This window comes from Rattus norvegicus, chromosome 6, assembly GCF_021556685.1.
Source record: "Rattus norvegicus strain SHRSP/BbbUtx chromosome 6, alternate assembly SHRSP_T2T, whole genome shotgun sequence".
NCBI lineage: Eukaryota > Metazoa > Chordata > Mammalia > Rodentia > Muridae > Rattus > Rattus norvegicus.
In genome coordinates this window covers 104373387-104390108 of record NC_141539.1, presented here as the reverse complement: position 1 = coordinate 104390108, position 16722 = coordinate 104373387, and the positions used below count along the sequence as shown (strand labels likewise).

The window sequence follows — 16722 nt, the reverse complement described above, 5'->3', positions numbered from 1 at the left end:
TTTTGAGAACCACCTGTATGTATTTGAGAAGAGCATAATTCAAGCTTAAAAAAATATATATCAAAAAACCTGTTTGCCTGTCTTTCTCTTGGGGCTGTACGTTTGCAGAAGGATACCTGAAGTGAAAACCTTCGTGTCACAGCTCTTCTCCCTTTTCCCCAGAAATGTGAGCCCTTCCTATTCCTCATTCAAAACTAAACAATAAAAACAAGTACAGCAAAGAAATGATAATAATGAAAGGAGACCCGAAACATCTGGTGTGGACATGACACAAAGACATGTCACAACGAAGAACACTGAGACATTCCGTCTGAATTTAAGACAGATGAATAACGTGTTTAGAAACCCGACAGGCTAGGTTGCCAGAGGCCTTTGGCTGAGGCTTAGGCAAAGTAGATCCCAGGCAATTAGACTCTTAATACCCAGGCAAGCATATACCAATAGTTGCATTACCCTGGTGGAAACAGGCTCTTCTTGGTCTAACCCTCTCTCTTATGTTTTTTTCCTTGGGAAGATGTGAACAGACATATGTATTCACCTGGCATAGGACACCAATGACAGAACAAAGAAATAAATCCTCTCCAATGTGGCTTGGTAAACCAGTGAGTTTAGTAGGGATACTCAAAGGAGCATGGGTAAGTCTCTGGCAACCACATGACTGAAAAGCCCTCCCTAGCATGATCAATGACTCACAAAAACTCCCCCACCCCCTGGTAACACCGCTAGTGGACTCTGTCTTCATGAAATTTACTATATGTAAGTAGAAATCGTACATTTACTAAAGCACCAATATAGAAATAATTCCTGAGATAGGAAAAAAATCTTTGTGAGAAAATGGACAGAATGAAACATGTTTAAATCAAAACCGAAAAGGTGCTGATAAGAAAGCAAGAAAAATACATTTTTTAAGACGAGTACATGATACTTTATAAATCAGACAGGTCTGTAACGACTGGTCCCCATGGTCTCACTTTCCTGCTCCACACAGAACACCAGATGGAGAACTCAAGGACTTAAGGAGCAATGGAGTCACTGACCTTTTTTAAGATTTTATTTACTATATTCATGTGTATGCCTGGTGCCCATGGAAACCAGAAGAGGACATCAGATGCCCTGGAAGTGAAGTTATAGACTTGGAAGCTGCCATGAGGGTGATCCCCACCCACATACTCCCTCCCACCTCCATGCCCTGACATTCCCCTACACTGGGGCATTGAGCCTTGATAGGACCAAGGGCCTCTCCTTCCATTGATGCCATCCTCTGCTACATATGCAGCTGGAGCCATAGGTCCATCCCTGTGTACTCTTGGGATAGTGGTTTAGTCCCTGGGAGCTCTGGGGTATCTGGTTAGTTGATATTGTTATTCTTCCTATGGGGTTGCAAACCCCTTCAGTTCCTTCAGTCCTTTCTCTAACTCCTCCATTGGGGACCCCATTCTCAGTCCAGTGGTTGGCTTCGAGCATTTGCCTCTGTATTAGTCAGGCTCTAACAGAGCCTCTTAGGAGAAAGGTTATTTCCAGGGGCAAGAAGATAACTGTAAATAATGGAGATAAATGTGATCAAAGTACTACATCCATATGTGTGAAGATGTCATAATTAAAGCCATATTTTAAACAATTAACATATACTAATGAAATTTAAAAGCTATGTTTTATTGACAAGAACATTTATCAACAGATGCCCTTTGAATGCCTCAGATCTGGGACCAGTGAAGTTTGTTTCTTGGGCCCAAGTATTATGACATTGGGCACATCTGCCCACCTCTTCTGGATGACCTTCAGCAAGGAGTTCATGAGGACTACACCACAGAGAGGGGAGGCAGAGGGAATGAGAGCCATGTTTATGGAGGTGGATAGGTAGAGTCTTGATTTTTTTGTATTTATATGTCAAATCTATCTGGTCATAATCCACAGTGGAGCTCAGTGGTTCTGTACTTTAAGCCAACCGTCTCACTTCTCATAATAAAATACTGGCATTGAGAGAGACCTGACTGAATACCCAGCATGGTCAGCTTACTTTGTGTCCACACACAGTATTGTGAGAAAATTCTGGATGTACAGGTGGAGTGGCTGAGTAGGGTGACATGTGACTCACTGGACTAACAGACTGGTTTCCTCTCTTCCATTTCTCTCTGAGGGAAGACACAAGGCAATGAGATAAACACAAATCTTTATTTCTCTAAAAATTGAGGTAAAGAGAATGGTTTAGGAAAAAAAATTACATGATGAAAAATGGGAAGGGCCCAGCTTCATGAGTGGCTCCGGGATGCTCAAAAGAAGAAATGAAGTTTGGCCAAAATGAGCTATTTCTTCCTGAGTTGGTCCAGACTCCAGGGTTGTGACTAGCATTTCATTTCAAGGAAAAAGAGGCCAAGCTAGAGTTTGAGGGTATAGAAATGTGTGATGCTGGTTGCTCCTATGAGCATGTAAGCTCACATCAGTGGTACTGGAGAGGGAACCGATCCAACTTCTCAGGATCCTCCTCCATCCCCATGTTCAGCCTCTTGCCCAAGGGAGCTGTGGATTCTCTAATCCTTTGAGAACCATCTAGAAGTATGAGTATCATCCTGTCCTACAATCCTGCTTCACAAAAACATGTGTATAAAGGGCTCCAGAAGGTTCTTAGTAGGCAGGAGTTACAGCAGCACCAAGCCAGGAGGATAATCCTTTCCAGTCAGCCTTCTCTTTGGTCCCCTTTTTTTCTGGCATGGATTAGGCCTGAAAAGGCCCTGGTCTTCAGGCCAACTATTCCCACTGGATTCCTAGAAGCTCACAGCTGACATTCCACAAGCGCTCAGCTGTTTTCTTGTTCCGGGCCCTTGGGGATACCCACGTCCTCTTGCAGTCACTGGTAGGCAGAGAAAGTGAATGTTAGAATGAAAACCGGCCCTCATGGAACACCTTCCTCAGAATAGATTTCTAATGATATAAAATATGTGCACTAGACTTAAAGAAACTACACTGAAATGACTTCTTAAGTATAAGGTGGGGGCTGGGGATTTAGCTCAGTGGTAGAGCGCTTACCTAGGAAGCGCAAGGCCCTGGGTTCGGTCCCCAGCTCCGAAAAAAAAGAACCAAAAAAAAAAAAGTATAAGGTGTGGTGGCATAGCCTAATTAGTCCTGGCCCTTGGGAAGCAGAGGCAGGAAGATTGGGAGTTCAAAACCATCCTTGGCTCCAGAGTGACTTTGAGCCAATCCTGGGCTACAGTTAAACCGTCTTGACAAACCAAAATATAGGGGCTGGAGAGATGAGTGGGGAGCTAAAAATGTTTGCTGCTCTTCCAGAGGAGCTGGGTTTGATTCCTGGCACAATGTCAAGCAGCTTATGACCACCGGTAACTCTAGTTCCAGGGGATACGATATCCTCTCTGGCCTCCATGGCCCCACACACATACATATGTTCACATATACACACATAGTTGGGAAAAATCTTTTAAAAATGTATACACATATGCATAAATACTTAAACAAACTAGCAATACATAGGCTTTTCCTTACTATAGTCTACAACAGGATATAATACCAGATGGATGAATGCTGCCTCAAAGTAATTGTGAGCAAAGGAGACATTATGAAATTATCTTCAATAATTCAATGTGATATGAACATACCTGCAAAGGTCATAGATAACACCACGGTTACTTTCTGCCTAAGTTTAGAGAAACTCTGAATTCCAACCAGAGTGATTTGTGCCCAGTGGAACCTATTTAAGCACACTCCTGTTTTAAAGTGAGCAGAGGGAGTGAGGCTGGGAGGAATAAGGAAGAGAGACCACCCTATGGGGCATGCTTCTATCTTTTATACTTATAAAACTTGTATACGATGTTTGAAAATTATGATTCTGGTAGAAAAGAAAAGCCTACCCTTTGACTGCCTTTTTAAAGCCTTGTTTGTTTATCTAGAGATATACATAAGTTTATGTATATTTTTTCCTTTTATTCAAAAGCAGGATCGTGTATTTAGTTTGGGGAAGTCTTTCTTTTATTAAAATGTATTTTAACTAGATAGACAGCAAATAAATGTATGTTCTTCTAAACATGTTGAATGATAAGGAAGTGTCTAGAAGGAGCAGCTGCAGTCCTCTTTCAGGCCTTGCCTCTCTTCCTCACACTCCCTTGGAGTAACTGTTACTAGGCACTGACTGGTCTATGTAAACTATTCATTATGTATTTGTAACAAATGTTTTCATTTTTTTAAGATTTTATTTGTAGTTATATGTATCTGTGTGTGTCTGTTGTGAAGGTTTTTGCATGTGAGCAGGTCCCTGTAGAGGCAAGAAGAGGGTTTCAGATGCCCTGGAGCCGAAGTTACAAGCAGTTGTAAGACATCTGGTGCTGAGAACTGAACTGGAGTCCTCTGCCAAAGCAGTAAGAACTCTTATGCTGTGCCTCCAGAACATATAGTTTTGTATTCTATGGGTTTTTTTGTTTATAACATTGTATCATGAAAATCCCTTATTAATTAAATCTGTCACACTCATAAGGCAATAATATAAACACTCAGATTGTGGGGTAGATTTGCTCAATAAACAGGGAATGCATGCCAGGCATGGTGGTGCACACATTTAATCCCAGCACTTGCCAACCAGGAGGCAGAGGCAGGCAGATCTCTGAGTTTCAGGTCTGCCTGGTCTATATAGTGAGTTCCAGGATGCCCAGGATCACAGACTGGCTCAAAGAAATAAAACACAACGACAACAAAAGTTGCAAACCTGAAACAGGAGCCACATACAGAATTTGAAATTTCCAGTGGCCACATTTTAAAAAGAAAAAGAAGTGAGGCATGCTGGGACACAGCTGTAATCCTAGCGCTCAGAAGACTGAGACAGAAGAATCCTAAATTTGAGGCTAGACGGGACTGCATAGTGAGAAACTGCCTCTAAAGTAAATCAAGAGGTGGACGGTGGTGGCACGATCCTCTAATCCCAGAGGCAGCTGGAGATGACTGCATCAGTCAAGGCACACAACACACTTAGTCAAGAGACAAACACAGTCCAAAGGTTCGAGCAGTATTGGCTGTGGTCGCTCAGCCATTCCCCTGCAGCAGACACTAAGCCTACTCTCATTGCCTCACTTAATAAACGGTGCCTTGCTTAGCAAAGGACAGCAGAGCAAACTGGGCTAGGCTAAATTATGAAAAGGAACAGAGCCTTTATCTTGGATTCCTTATTTGGAAGCTCTGGCTGCGTGTGGAGTTGTATTTACATATGGTACCCAAATGTCTATCCCTACACACCAACAGGCAAGGCCAGTCCTAACAACACTGAGGGCTCCCACTCAGTAGATATGACCTCCTGCTAGCATTTTATGATGCCAAAGAATCCAATTGTCAAGTCAGCCGAGCCTTCAAGGAAAAAAATCCAGAGGGCCAGCTAACATCCTTGTTATAGTACAACCAACAGGGGAAGGCTTTCAGAAAGCAGCGCCGCTCACAGAGATGTGTCACACTGAAACAAAACCAAACTAGGAAAGCAATTCTTTCTGACTTGAGTTCCTTTGGAAAACTCACTGCAGCTGATTTCCAGACCTAACCCAAGCGTGGATTTCATCGGCAGGCAGGAGGAGTCTGATTGGTGCAAAGCTCCTGGGGTACCGTAATTCTTGAGCACGCAGGGCACTGCCAGCTCCTTCCTACCTGAAGTACTTTCCGCTCAGGGGCTCCAGGCCCTCCTCCAGGGCGCAGTGCAGGCTGGTCTGAGCCCCCTGCCAAGGGGACTTGAAGAAGGGCGAGAAGAGGCGCCACAACAGGCACATCAGGAAGGAGTGCCTGGTGATCTCAGACAGGACGCAACCTGGGTGAACCACATAGGCCGTGACTCCGGTCCCTAGGACAAAGAGGATACAGTAAGGCTAGGGACACACTTTGTAGGAGTCCCTCCGGTTCCTACAGTCCTTTGCCTCCTCCTTCCACATAATTCCCCCAGCTCTGCCTAATGCTTGGCTGTGGGTCTCTGCTGCATCTGTTTCCACCTGTTGTTGGGTAAAGCCTCTCTGATGGCAACTAGGCTAGGCACCAATTTTTTAGTACAGCAGAATGTCACTAAGAATCATTTTATTGACTTTTTTTTTTTTTTTTTTTTTTTTTTTTTGCCACTGCCAGTCCTATCTGATTCTCTCCTAGGTCTCTGGGCTATCCAGCCTGGGTGGGCTCCCTCTCAAAGCATGGGTCTCAAGCTGGATGAGTCATTTGTTGGCCACTTCCACAACTTCTGGGCGATCTTTACCCTAGCATGCCTTGTAGGCAGAACAAATTATAGGTCAAAGGCATAAGAAAACCCACAGAATCAACTAACCTGGGCTCATAGGGCTCACAAAGACTGAACGGCCAATGAGGGAGCCTGCGTGGGACTAACCTAGGCCCTCCTTGCCTATGTTATAGTTGTGCAGCTCGTATCGTCTTGTAGGCTCCTAATGGTGGGAACAGGGGCTATCTCTGACTCAGTTGCCTGCCTTTGGAACCCTTTCCTCCGACTGGGTGCCTTGTAAACCCTTAATGGAAGAGGCGGTGTCTAGTGTTGCTGCAACTTGATACGCCATGGCTGTTCAATATCCACGAGAGGCCTGCCCTTTTCTGAGGAGAAGTGAAAGAAGAACGGAATGCGGGGCGGGGGGGCTCTGGGAGGAGAGGAGGGAGGGGAAACTGTGGTTGGGATGTAAAATAAATAAATTAATTAAAAAAGAAGAAGGGACTTGGGAAATAAAAGACTAGGCTTCAAAAGGCTTTATTACCCTGCCTAGTAATGAATTAACCCCTCCAAGAAAGAGCTTTCTATGCTCCAAAGCCAGAGTCCTATTTCAGTGTCATCTTATATGAGGGCTCACATACTACCCATAAAAACACGTGCGAACTAGTAGCATTAATCATTAATAGCAGTATCTTTGCCATTTCTATGGGAGAAGCTTGGGGACAACAATATGCTTGAAAGGTTGGGAGTAGGGGCAAGAGCATTTATGAGGTGTGGATGGAAGGGTGCTGGTGGGAATTATGGGACATTATGCTGCCCCAACGCAATTCTGGTACCACTTTGTTGGCTGTACTTTTTAACCTATGAGACCACACTATGCACTTTCCCTGTGTTATCCCATTTCCTTTTTAGTTTTGTTTAGTTTATACAACTTTACTGAAGGAAAATAAATCAATTACTAGCAGAGTTATCATTGGAGCAATCAGCCACTAACAGCTTGCATCAGTCAGTCGGTGAGATATTAAACTGTGTGAAGGAAGATGGGCTAATAACCCCAATGCCTCCCAGTAATTGAAATGAAAAGTATACAGGTTTTGAGGTTCTAACTTAGAAGGCAGAAAGTACTTGACTTTCAGTTTCCACACTCTGGAAAGTAAGAGCAAGCAATTCCTTTATTGGCATGCGTAACCTGTATCACACATTCTCTTCTAACGATACTGTAAATTCAATACCAGTTCTGCAGCCCCATCAGTTATGAACACAGTGGATGCCTTAAAGGAGAAGAGACACAGCTAGAATGCCATCGCTTCCTTTGATGTGACAACAGAGTATCACAACCAAATTAAAGTGAAAATACTAGCCACATAATACACACATTCTATTAAAAAAATGTATCAGTCTCGGACAACTTTTCACTTGTTACTATTTTAGAAAGTAGTTATTGTCCAAAGCTGGGAGAAAATAAAATGAAGGCAAGGTCTGACAGGGATAAGAAAATCAACACAGGAACAGCGGTTTAGACTTGGTTCCTGCAGGTTCTTGTGGGTTTAAGGTGACATTCCATGGCCTTCCAGAGTCTGTTCCTAGGATGCACTCTCATCTGCAACACTTGTTTGTTTTGTCAATTAGGACATGAGGCACATTTGTTTGGATCACTTTGCAGTGGACAAAATGGGCAAGGTAACTTGGGAAATAACTCAAGCAGGAGACTGCTGCAGTCTCAGAATGTTGAGACAAATGGCGCCATTTCTGTTAATATTTGGATGATAAGTCAGGTTGTAAATGCAGCCTTGGCTGTTTGAGAAAGGTGCCACTGTGGGACAATAAACTTAAAGACTACACTGGCTTGGTGTGGACTGTCATCGGGCTGCTTAATTAAAGAAACATTATCCTTAATTGACCTGTAGGACATTGTGGGGGAGGGTCGTGGGCCGAGTCACAAAGTTCCTTATTAATCCATTTCGACATGTAGTCTGAGCACCTAGCCCCTCACTGCCTCAATATGTGTCCAAAGGTCTGGCCAAAGCTCCTGATCATCTGATGGTGAAAGATTGCCTCTTCCTCTGATATCACCTCTACCCAACACACAGGTGTCACCTGCCACCAAGGTCAAACAATTCTGTGCCGCCCTCTGCTTCTCCTTTTTGGAATAGTGCCTTCTTGCTCAACTAATCAGAGGTAGGAAGACTTGTCAAGCATTGGGCAGAGGCCAGTCACATCTCCATTCTAAAAGGAGGCATATGCAGTAAATAACATTAAGATGCTCATGTCCTAAGGAAGCTGAAACGCAGAGAAACCTAATACATCACTCACAGTCATAGCTAGTCAGCTGCAGACCAAGGCCTCGCACAGAGGAAACAGTGCTAGATTCCAGAGTGAGAGCTCTCCGAACTTACCTGAACAAATTCCTTACAGATGCACCTCTCCCTTCATTTGTAGAGGGCGGAAAATAATAGTGCTAACCTCATGAGCGCTATTATCAGTTTGAGGCTCGCACAGTGACAGGCACACAAAGCTCCTCGTCATTGCCATTCACTGCCCTGATTGTCCTATTCTTCTGCCTTGGCATTCTGATACAGACTATTCTTCCCAAATTCTGAATTATTCACAATGTCAAGTCGTTCCCCCAGACTCAGAGACATCAGAGGTCATAGCTTACCTAGACTCCAGGGAGGTGCAGAGTTACTAATAATTATAATTATTAATCATGTTACAACTGAGGAGGCAGTTGGGGAAGTTAAAGGAACAGGTTTATATATACATGGCCCTCATATCTGGAAGAGCAAGAACTCGGGCCCAGGATCCTAGAATCCAGCCCTAACTCCCCAATGGTAGGCAAGGACCCCATTGGAGCTTAGCAGAACTCAGCGAGAGGCACACAGGAGGAAGAGCTCTAGACTAAAAGCATAGAGCTCACATTCCAGTCTTGACACCTTTATGAACTACGGAAGCAATTCCTGAGGCACAGACTAATGACTCCATTGCCATGTAATCCTGATCTAGCCATTTCCACAAGCTCAGTTCTGACCTTATCATAAAATAGAAAATGAGTGCCCACTCTGAATGTTACAAAGGCTTGTTGTAAGAACACAGTGAAGTAATAGGAGGCGAAAGTGTATCAAACGTGAGGTGACTACAGTGCTCCAGCACCTCTTAGACTATGCTTCCTGTGGGACAGCAGCGGGATTCTGTGTACAGTCTCACTCTTCTTAGCTCACAAAGTTCTTCTTGGAATGTACATTACATGGTAATATTTAACGTGCTGTTTGGACTCACTGGGAAGCTGGTTCTGGAAGCTGGGTTGCCCCCTTCAGGGTCAAGCATACTTATGTCAAATGTCTTCCAAAACCCTCTGCCCTTTCCTGGGTCAGGATGGCCCCCCTGGCTCTGTATGAGGAGAGGGAAAAATGCTAAGAGTGTTAAAAAAAATTGTGTTCTTAGCCTCGCTGTGGCCCATGACTTAAATCCTAGCACTTAAGAGACAGAGGCAGGCAGATGTCTGAATCTGAGGCCAGTCTGGTCTACAGAATGAGTTCCAGGACAGCCAGGCTACACAGAGAAACCCTGTCTCAAAAATTCAACCCAAACCAATCAAACAAACAGACGAAAAAACAAACAACAACAAAAAAAAAACCTGTTGTGTTCTTGAGAACAGCTAGAAATATACTATTTCCAACCAAAGGTTACTGTTGTCTATCCAATAATAATAATAATAATAATAATAATAATAATAATAATAATAATAATGCCTAGAGAAGGAACAGGGATGGAGAAGCTCAGCTACTGGAAATTCATCCATGGAGAAAAAGCTAAATGGGGGGTTCCAGCATCTCAATAGCTGGCATCTGCTGGATGTTGAAGGTGCCTGCTTTGATGGTTGTGTTTGGCTGAGGATGCTTGTCTTTTATTAGAGGCCGTTCTGAGCTCTGCCCAGTTTTCTCAGTCAGAACTCCAATGGATTGCCACAAAGGGGCTTCCTCAGCTAACTGGTGCTAGATGTCTGAAGACCCTGACGTGGGGTGTTATCTTTTGTTTGTTCTCTCAATTCAGTGACTCCAGTTGCCCCTTGTAGATGTTGTCAGCACACAATTTGATAATGTTTAGTATCTGTCAACTGCTTCTACCTGCTACTCGCTATTTATTCTTTTATTTTTGCTTGTTATTACCCAATAAACTCATTTATTCAGAGAAAAAAAGCACAGTTATCATTTCCTGGACTATACAGAAGACTAGTAAAAAAAGTTATATGTTCAACAGCCTGCTTCCAGAAGTTTCTATGAACCTATAATCTGGACCAAGGATTCTGTTCTGATTTAAAATAATAAAAAAGAAATAAAATATTTATTTTATTATTTTATTATCTATTATTTAAATATAATAAAATATTTACTTTTTATAATTTAAAAATTAAATATATAATATAATACATACTGTATATATATAGATACTATTTTTATAATTTTTAAATATATTTTATCATTTCTCCACGCTTACCTTGGAGCCGCTTGGCCAGCTCTCGGGTGAAAAGCACGTTGGCCAGCTTGCTGTGACTATAGGCGAAACCACTGCAGTATCGCTTCTTGCTTTGGAGGTCATGGAAACGGATCTTGCCACCAAGGTGGGCCACCGAGGATAGGTTTATCACCCGTGCGGGAGCAGACTCCTTCAGCCTCCCCAAAAGCAGGTATGTAAGAAGGAAGTGGCCTGCAAAGCAATCCAAAAGGAAAAGCTCAAGGGCAGAAGGACCCGAGGCTCAGGATACGTGGAACCAATGACAGCACTTCCGAATCAGCTCTCTGCCTTCCGAGTATGAGTAAAGTTTGACACATCGAGTCACTCAGTGCTAACTGGTCACTTACTCTAGGGTAGTCCATTCTCCAAAGCAAGGGACAAAGACCGACTTCAGTAAGACAAGATCTAACCTATACTCAGGTACCTATTGTTTATATACCCATCTGCTAGCCTCCAGCATCTCTGCACAACCATGGGTCCTCACACTCATGCAGGAAGAAAGCTAGAGTAGTCAGGGAAAATAACGTTTGCTTAGGATCCAAGAATATGACGCATGCTCCCCTGACTAGAAGGAACCTTCACTGGAAACTCTGAACACCTATTTACCTTGTGTGTCAACTTCTCAGGGTTCACTTACCACCAAAGAGCAGCCCAAGGCTTGTTTCAGTTCTCATATGGATGGTACTTTCCCTGCCAAATCCAGATTCCTGAGTACCCACAGGTTGACCCTGCCCAACAAGCCCTGCATTGCCATTGCCCCATCCAAGGATGACATTTTTTTTTCTCCATAGTATCTTCCAAGATGAGACTTCTGGACAGAATGCACAGAGTCACGTTTTTGACTGCTTAGCAATGTGTCTAGTGTAGGGGGAATCCTGTGAGGAGTCTATGAGGCTCTCTGAGGACCCATGGAGACCCTGAACCCTGGTGCAGGGCCATCTTCCTATAAAGAACAAGGTAAGTTGTCACCCACTTGTTAGTCACCCAAAGATACTTACCCAGGTGGTTGACTCCAAAGTGGGTTTCAAAGCCATCTACTGTCTTAGAATATGGACACATCATCACGCCTGCATTATTGATCAAAATATGAAGCTTCTTCTCCTCTGTTGAGAACAATCAAGGAGACCCATGACTAGGGTCTCCTAGTCATGGCATCTTCTATCCACCTGTCACTGTCCCAAGTGTTCACTGGGGCTTTCATCTATGAATACACTTTGCTGGGCAAGGATAATGCTCATCTTTCTCCTGTCTTCCAAGATAAGGTGTTGGCTCAGAAGTCAGTAATTATCCCCATCCCGACCTGTCTGTGTGATATGGACTCTCCGTTGTCACTGGGTTTCTAATTTTATCTTTTCTGAACACCATTTATTCATTTATATAGCCAATGCATATTAACACTAACTTTGGAGGAGGCCGGCATGGTTGGCCCTGGGAAGACACGATAAAACAAGGCACACCTAAACCTCGTCCCTCAGGGAGCTGTAGTTCTCGGTATAGGTTGGTAATTTCCCAAGACACGGGAGCCTTTTGACAATGGCACAAACTCATCTAGTGCCCGTACCCGCAGAAGGTTGATTTTCTGGATGAAAGAAAAGAGCAGAATCGGGGCCACACCCTATGCTAAGTCACAAGCTCAGACATGGAGGCGATACCTCCAAGATTCCCGTTGTGGAGCAAAACGCCGATAAGGATCCTGCTCAGCTTGTCCACCCGCCATCCCTTTGCCAAATCCCTGTCCTGCTGGTTTATGTAGCTAAACCTGCCCAGTGGGATCACAGATATGACGCAAGGGCCATAAACGTCCTGGGTGGAGCAACCACCCCTCACTTAGTTTCCTGCCTTCCTGGCTTACCTGCTAGGAAGCCCTCCGCAAAGGTTCGGATGGATTTGGTGTCAGAGAGGTCCAGTTTCCGCACTAGCACCTGGGAGTTCTTGGTGTCTGCTCGGATTTCACTGGCAGCAGACTCTCCCTTCAGCACATCTCGACACGCAATGTATACTCGTGCTCCTGGGACCAGAGAAAGCAGGGCAATATGTACAGAGGCACAGGAGCATACCAAAGCTGTCCCCACGGCAGTGGAGTGGCCATATTGTCACCTCCAAATTCTCACAGTGGGGCCGAGAACCCTCTGATAGTTAACTCTGCTTAGTATCTACCTTAGAATAACTATCAATAATGACCAATATTATGCTGAGACTTACTTTCTGAAATACTTCTCCCCACTTTCTGAAATAGGGAAGATGCAGGAAGGAAAGGAACTATGTTGAAAGTCAGAATAAGTTATTGTCACATTAGACATGAGTTCCACTTTCCTTAAATTCCCATCACAGCCTCCAAGCCAGGAAGGAAAGACAAGGAAATTATGAGAGAACCGCAGTGAAGAGGGCAGGGGGTATGGTTCTGCAGAGATAGAAGAAAAGGACTCACCTCTTCGAGCAAGCTCTCTGGCTGTCTCCTTGCCAATGCCTGTGTTGGCACCTGTGATGACCACTACCTTCCCTGGGATCTGCACCTTCGTTGTACAAACTCCACCAGCAAAGAACTTCCTGTCGCCAAAGGGAGGAAAGTCATCCACCATTTCCCCAATCTCATGCTGAGATGCATAAAAGAAGTAAGGCCACAATAGTCCAAAGAGAGAGGTCCATAACCTGGAGTCATAAGACTTTATCATCTTTAGAAGTTAATTTGCATGGGCTACCATTTGGTTGGAAAAGGTAGTGGCCAGCTCATAGATAAGAATTGAAAGGTCATATGTCCGGAAACTAAAAATAGTCACTTGGGCAAGCAGAGAAAGTGCTCCTGAGCCAGAGCCAATTCGGACATTCCTTGTCAGATAAAAAAGATATCAGTCTAATCTCTAGATTCCCATGGGTCAGCTTCCTCCTCTGACCCACATTAGAATCACATAGGTGAGACACATTAGAGGACTCAATGGTCCTGAGCCCTACATCTCCAATAGTTACCACAAGAACTAGCGAACAGCATCTGGGCTGACACATAACTACCGCACCTCAGCTGCCTCTTTAGAGAGTGAGCATCCTGAAAGTCTTTCTGGCACTTTGTTAAGGATTTTATTTAGGCCATTGGCACACAGAGAAAACTTTCTTGTTGAAAACAAGACCAGAGAGTCTAGAATGCTTCCTGAACATCATTGGCTGACAGACATTGGATACTTTCTATACACTATCTTTTCTCGATACCTTCTATACCAACTGTCTAGCCTAGGCTAGACTTTCTACACTCAATATTTAGTCCAAGCTAGACACTTACTACATTCATGAGGTCTATCCCAGGCTTGATTTTCTCCACAATATCTATCCCAGGCTAGACACTTTCTACTCTCAGTCTACCCCATGCTAGATTGACTCTACATTCACTACCTTTCTACATCTTCCATACATAGTATCTTCCCATATGCCATTTACATTAATTTCCCCAGCCATTTCAGTATTACTTCTACATTACAAAAACAAACAAGCAAACAAAAAACCCTGAAGCCCAAAGATGTTCAAGTCATTTCTAAGGGTGGCCAGGACCAGGTATGACACTTTGACACTCTGTCCTCAGTGTTCAAAAAGACAGGATCTCTCTGTGTAGCCCTGGCTGTCCTGGACCTGGCTCTGTAGACCATGCTGTCCTCTAACTCAGAGATCTCTCTGCCTCTGCTTCCTCAGTGCTGGGATTAAAGGCATGCACAACCACATCTGGCTCATAACCTTCCTAATCATCAACAGATTTTAAATTCTTCACACAGAATAGTCATTTCTTGACACCTCCATAAATCCCCAGTGAAAGAGTCATTTCCAAAACATTTACTGAGAGAAGTATCAAGGAAAGAGAGGGTGTTTCCTTCCCAGATGCCTACTACTTGACAATGAGTCCCTTAAAAGATGAAGTCCCCATGACACCCGTCTTACCTAGGGACAGAAAAGAAAAGGAAAGTGTCAGAGAAACCCAAAGGAATCAGGGGGAAGAGCCAGGACAGTCATCTACTCCGCCTTCTCTTAGCATCCGAATTCAAACCAGCCCCACCCCCTCCCACCCAGGTGCTTCCTTCTCTTTTTCCGCAGAGGCATCCATAACCCCTCCTTTCCTGTTTTTAATGCCCTAAGCTTGCCTTCGCTGCCTCCCCTCACTCTTCTTTTAGCAGTCGAAACCAGCTTCATAAAATATCTTTGAGTTGCTGGATTAAGACAAACCTGATGGATGGAGTCGCCAGGTACAAGATCGAGAAGAAGGACGTGAGCAGTACCAAGATAACCAGCATCTTGTCAACCGCCTTAGTTGCTGTCTCTGCAGCTTCCACTCTCAACTTGGCCGGAGGATCCTTCTCTGGCTCCAATTCCTGGCAGCTTCTGTTGACTCTAGGCTCCTCTCACTCCGGGGCACTCAGCAACTGGCTGGCTTAAGCAGTGCTCAGAATCTTACTTAAATCTGAGAGCCACCAGAGCATAGCCTCATGGGAGATGTAGTCCTGGAGGGGTGGGGCTTTAGGAAAGATCTTCGCCTTATAGTGGCAGAGAGAATTTGGCAAAACTAGAGTCCCCCGCAACACTCCATTTTCAAGATAGAACATGTTAAAAATTATCAGCAGTCTTCATAAAAGCCACACATTAGTGACAAAGTCTTATAATCAACTTATTTGTGAAGCTAAAGCAGAATGATCACTTGAACATACAAGTTCAAGACCAGCCCAACAACATAATAAACAGTGTCAAAACAAAACAAACAAAAAAGCAAGCATGGAAACAAACAAAAAAAAAAAATCTAGGGGTTGGGGACTTAGCTCAGCGGTAGAGCGCTTGCCTAGCGAGCGCAAGGCCCTGGGTTCCGTCCCCAGCTCCGAAAAAATAGAAAAAAGAAAAAAAAAATTCTAAGTTCTAATGATGCTTGAAATGAGCATGATTAAAAATGGACGAGAGCCTAGGAAGCGCAAGGCCCTGGGTTCGGTCCCCAGCTCCGAAAAAAAAGAACCAAAAAAAAAAAAAAAAAATGGACGAGAGATAGTCAGAGAGATGACTAAGAGGGTCAAAGCACTCTCCATGCAAGCCCGTCAATATGAGTCCAATCCCCAGAACCGGTGTAGAGGTCAAATGTGGCAGCTCAGGCTAGAAGAGTGGCTGCCATCTGTAACCACAGCAATCTTAATTCAAGATGGAAACTGGGACTCAAAGGTCAGGTAGCCTCGAGGACATAGAACTGCCCTAGACTCAAGAGGTACGCGCTTTCCTACCTTGCCTCGGAAAGAAGGTAAAAGGAGTGACCTGACCCCTGAAAAACTGTTCTCTAATTTCCATATGCATGTCCCTACGAACCCCAAAATCAGTAAATAGGGCAGAGAAAAACGGCTCAACAGGTATCAGCGATAGCAAACGGGCACAATGACCTGAGTTCAGATCCTGGGTCCCCCAGCCAACTCCCCAAGTGATACATGTGCTGGGCCTGTGCGTCCCTGCACTCACCTATATACACACAATTAAATAAACAATAACGATAAATGGATACATTGAAGACATATAGGATGAAGAGGCTGACGGTCCCTGTGGGGCTGGCTGCGAGCTGATCTTTGATCTTCGTGGTAGTGCACAGGTATGCTCGCCATGAAAATTCATTGGGTCAGATGCTTTTGATTTGGGCATTTTCCATGTATGCTCTATGTTACGCTTCGATGAAGTTGACACGCCCAATGACATGTCAAGGGAAGGGTATGTCGTGTTTACGTATTCTCGAGCTAGACTAAAATTCCTGGTTCAAATCTCAGCTCATCATCCTTCAAGCTCTATGGTCCTGGACAAGTTATCGAGTCTTTCTGCTACCTCAGTTTACTGGATTATCCAATGGGAGTGATTAATTTTCACTTGCAAGTCCCCACTTGGACACTGGGGCTGCTCACCTCAGATGATTCACAGGTTAGTCAGACTCAGAAGATGACACAGCAGGGGGGCCTATGGAGGTCATACTCTATAAAACAGAACCAAGGAGAAGCTACTCTCTGAGTTCACCTTTGGTGGTGATTTGTCAAGTG

The 16722-nt window shown here is 44.2% G+C and overlaps 1 protein-coding gene across 1 annotated transcript; it reads right to left on the bottom strand.

The window, feature by feature from the left end:
- Nucleotides 1-2155: 2155 nt before the first annotated feature.
- Nucleotides 2156-15097, bottom strand: Rdh12 (retinol dehydrogenase 12). Its single transcript, NM_001108037.1, is given in 7 exon segments — nt 2156-2848; nt 5635-5824; nt 10679-10888; nt 11695-11799; nt 12549-12704; nt 13125-13243; nt 14897-15097. Coding segments are annotated over 7 exon segments (951 nt in total). The 5' UTR covers nt 14965-15097; the 3' UTR covers nt 2156-2745.
- Nucleotides 15098-16722: the final 1625 nt, after the last annotated feature.